This window comes from Engraulis encrasicolus, chromosome 22, assembly GCF_034702125.1.
Source record: "Engraulis encrasicolus isolate BLACKSEA-1 chromosome 22, IST_EnEncr_1.0, whole genome shotgun sequence".
Lineage (NCBI taxonomy): Eukaryota > Metazoa > Chordata > Actinopteri > Clupeiformes > Engraulidae > Engraulis > Engraulis encrasicolus.
In genome coordinates this window covers 31,568,880-31,572,999 of record NC_085878.1, presented here as the reverse complement: position 1 = coordinate 31,572,999, position 4,120 = coordinate 31,568,880, and the positions used below count along the sequence as shown (strand labels likewise).

Here is a 4,120-nt window from a genome sequence, read left to right as displayed (position 1 = left end):
TACTTTTCGGCTTGCTTCAAACAATAGGAAATAAATAATTTAATGTGAGTGCGCCGTACTCTCCCAAAGATCTACAGAGCCTCGGAAAAATTCTCAAAACTGTGCCAGACAGCAATAGAATGAAAGAAAGCCGCTCGCCCAGAACTGCTTGAAGGTAGCTAGCACATTTCAATGAAATATTCAAGGATACAGCCACTTTGTTTGAGCAAGACAAGAGGGAAAAATACCCAAATAAATATTTATGTCCAGAAACACCTTCCATTCTATTTTATTCATTTTCCCCCGCAGTGCTGGGAAACCCATTAGGCACCTACGCTTCAATTATTTATAAAACAGAGCTCCTCAGAGCCCCCCAAATTGTCAAAACGCTCCAGCTCCATCAGCGGGGTTTCTTTTCCTGCCCTGGCCAACGTCTTGCTTCACACCATCTGGGAAACGACACAGCGGCCGGCCGCCTCAAAAGACTCCCAGCTCGCTCGCTCGCTCCCGCCCGCTCCAGAGAAGGTCCTGAACGGAACACGCCCTCGACCCAGAGGGTTCTCAGCAGAGGTACAAAAGTATATGTGGAAGTTGAAGTAGAAGTACTGTTACTGCTGAAATTACAACACTAGTGGTAGTGGGCATTACATAGACTGGTTGCAACCATGTGATATCAATCTGCTTCAAGTTTTGTAATTAAATCAGTTAAGTTTACTGCTACTTCATACATCTCTGATTCTCAGGCAGTGCATGCTCACTGCTATCTAGCTAGTTGATTATCAAAGGGCCTTGTCCTGAAAAAAAAACTATATCGTTTTTAAAAAATTCGTAGACATCCTGAGGCCTTCTTGACTGCCTCAAGACATTAACAGATAAATAACCAAAAAAAACCCACTTTTGCCTGGAATAGAGGAAGTTGGCCATTTGAAACAGCCAATTAACTGAAACCCGACCATGTCTCTGGTGCTCAGCGTCTAAAACCACATACAGAATCCTGTTACCTCAGACAAAGGAGCCCGCTTTTTAGTGTGTGAAACACTCATTCTTCACTCTCAGTCAGTCAGTCAAATCCTAATCTTAACAAACACAAGCAGCTGTTTCAAAACTATGAGAGCACAAGGCTTTAATACTGACAATAATAATAAAAAACAAAGTATTATGAAAGAGGAACTGGCGCATAGAGCATATTTTCATGTACTTTGGTCCAGAGGCATTCACTCCAAATTCCTTCCAGTAATTCTCACTTCCTGTTCAGAATATCAAAGGGAATCCTCCGGTCTGGTTAGCTTAAACTTCCTTATGTCATTTTTCATGTCTGTGGCGAAGACACATTGTTTATCTGAATAATTTCAACACATTTTTTTGCTGTTTGTCATGTTGTATAAGACTTGATTGTGCCAAGTTTTTATATCACTTTCCCCCGTGCTTCAATGTCTCCAGACACTGCAATAGCAGGTAACTGATGCTCTTATTTAACGGTGGTTGCTTGAAAGGAGCCAGAAAAGATGGCTTGGCTTCCTGCTGGTCGAGTGGACTGGAGCAGAGCTTCCTAGTGGATTTCTGATGAGCTCTCAATCCTCAAAAATGCTTTTGAGACGACCCCCCCCCCCCCCACACACACACACACACACACACACACACCAACCAAAAGAGGCTTAAGGTTCCTCTGAAGCGTTTCCAGAGGATTTCGCCTCTCAACAACAACAACAACAACAACAACACTCACTGTGTTTACCACGATGCCAAATACGAAGCAGACATGACCTTTACCAGGCCAGGGCCCAAGCTCACAATGCAGCCCTGTCACCAGATTGTCAGCCGGCAATGCTTTCAAGTCAGGCGTGATGTATTACCTCAAGAAAAACCTTGCATCTGTTCCTAGTCTTGACACATTTGTTCCCATCAGAGTCCAATAGACCATTCTGCCCCATACAAGAGGGGTGGGGGGGGGAGAGAGAAAACAGTCTCTCACTCTCTCTTGCTGTCTCTCCAAACACTGCTGGAACATTCATCATATGTTGGAATGTAACTGTGAGAATACATATCCGCCTAACGGGTGGCTTTCAACTGAATACACTACTTTAAAGTAGGGTGTTCTTTTAGTTACTCTTCTACAATTAAGGCCCTACTCTGGCAACTCTGTTCAGGATTTTGCAACTCCACTTTACTGTTAACTTCAGCTTCAAAGGGATCGTTTGCAATTACAAGGGAAATCTCCCTGGAAGACATTTAAAAGCCACCATTATGTGCAAGCCATACGTGTAGCCTATTCCAAAAATTTCAATGCTAATCACCATTGAAGCAACTCTTTCAGAAATGCCAGACTTCTGGAAGTCTAATGAGGTCCCGCGCATTGAATAGCCTACCTCATTTTTTCTACGTTCCACTGGGTCGTGAAAAAAAGTCTGTTGACCGCATTGCCGACACGAAATCCTAGCCGGTACTATTACAAATACATGGCAAAACTACTTTGCGCAACACTATTCATTTAGGCAATATGCTATTCATTGCTTGCATTAAATAATGACGCGTCAAGGTTAATCAGCCATAGCCTATACTGCATCTAAATATAATCAAACATGTAGGCTAAACTGTATCTATGGGCCTATTAAAATATCACCATAAGTTCAAAGGGATAACGCTATTTATCTGTTCTTGGGAAGGATTGCGCAACATGTCTTTCAACCTGAAAAACTGAAATGTAGCCTACATTGCAAGGATTCATTCGCCTTCATAAAACATTAAAAAAAAAAAATCTTCACACCCTAAACCAGTGTTTCCCAACCAGGGGTACGTGTACCACTGGGGGTACGCGAGCACACCTCAGGGGGTACGCGGAAAGATGTAATAATAACAAATATATTGACTGTAGTCACATTGGGATAGAGCAACAGAACATGAGTGAGGGTGAGGGGGTACATGTCATATGACAAAATGGCTTAGGGGGTAGCCAGGACAAAAAAGGTTGGGAAACACTGCCCTAAACTACACCGAGAGACTTCAGCAAAGAAAAGAAACCTCAGTAGCCTACTTTCCTAGGACCACTTCACGCTCAGAAACTTCAGCAAATGTACTCAATCCAATTACTCTGCAGACACAATACATTAAGCACAAGACCTCCATAGCGCTCGTGCATGCAAACCAAACAAATAGTCCAAATGAAAACCGTGTTCACTTACCCGGCCAGACAACCCGCAGGTACTTTTATGGTGACAGTCTTGTTCAACTCTTGAGCCCGTGCAATAGTATTTCTGTTTCACGATCCAATCATCGATTCCTTTTCTTGCTAAACAGGCATTGACTACGAAACTGTCACCTAAGTGTGGAAAAGAAGACGGCGTTACATTTTAACAATGTCTACACTACTTTATAACGTGTTCTATGAGTCGTTTTGACAATGTTACTACACTCAACATGCTGGTCCGCAAGATCTGCAGCCGAGAAGAATGTTGACTTATTAAAGTCACAGGATCATATTTAAGTTAAAAAGGAACAGTTTCCACAGAAAACTCACCTTCCGGGCTCTCCCTTGGTTTACAAATTGCAGCTTTTCGAGTAATTTGAAAGAAAGACAGAGAAAAGAGAAGACGCGATTACTCCAAACAACTCCGTACGGCAAGATTTGCGCAAACGTTAATTCATTGCATATGTAGGCTGGTGAACGGCTGTAGTACTACTTACCATGTTTCGAATGAAGTTTACCCATTTCTCTGCATCGGCTTATAATGGAAAACCATCCGATTAGTAATAATCCAAAATTCACGATCGTCCGTGTGTAACGCAGTCAGCGCGCTCAATACATCCTACGGCGACAGAGCTACGCTGTCTTTGATCCAGGCGAAGCTCTTCCTCTCGTCTCCCTTCCAAGTGGAGGGGAGGCGGTTACCAAAACCCGCACTTCAACCACTGAGGGAACATGATTGACACCTCGCCCGAGATTAGACAACTCCCGGGCAGTCTCGCTGCGTTTTATTGGTCCGCCGCGGCACATGAAAGCGAGCCGAGATTCTTTTGGAGTCTCCAAATATAAAGAGCGCAGCCCCCACACGCCATATTCAGAAAGAGACAACTGGGCGAGAGCAGGGAGCAGGGCGAAGACCAACTGTCTTTAAAGATCCCCAAGCTCTGCAAGGTTGAAACC

At 43.6% G+C, this 4,120-nt stretch overlaps 1 protein-coding gene across 2 annotated transcripts in view; it reads right to left on the bottom strand.

Annotated features, from left to right (window-relative positions):
- nkd1 (NKD inhibitor of WNT signaling pathway 1) overlaps positions 1-3,830 on the bottom strand; it is a 63,964-nt gene extending 60,134 nt beyond the window's left edge. For both annotated transcript variants that reach the window (XM_063189039.1, XM_063189040.1), the window contains exons 1-3: positions 3,661-3,830; positions 3,494-3,526; positions 3,159-3,295 (exon numbers count right to left, since the gene is read on the bottom strand). In XM_063189039.1, the coding sequence (XP_063045109.1) occupies positions 3,159-3,295; positions 3,494-3,526; positions 3,661-3,685 (195 nt within the window). In that variant the 5' untranslated portion in view covers positions 3,686-3,830. The remainder of the gene's footprint in view (positions 1-3,158; positions 3,296-3,493; positions 3,527-3,660) is intronic.
- Positions 3,831-4,120: the final 290 nt, after the last annotated feature.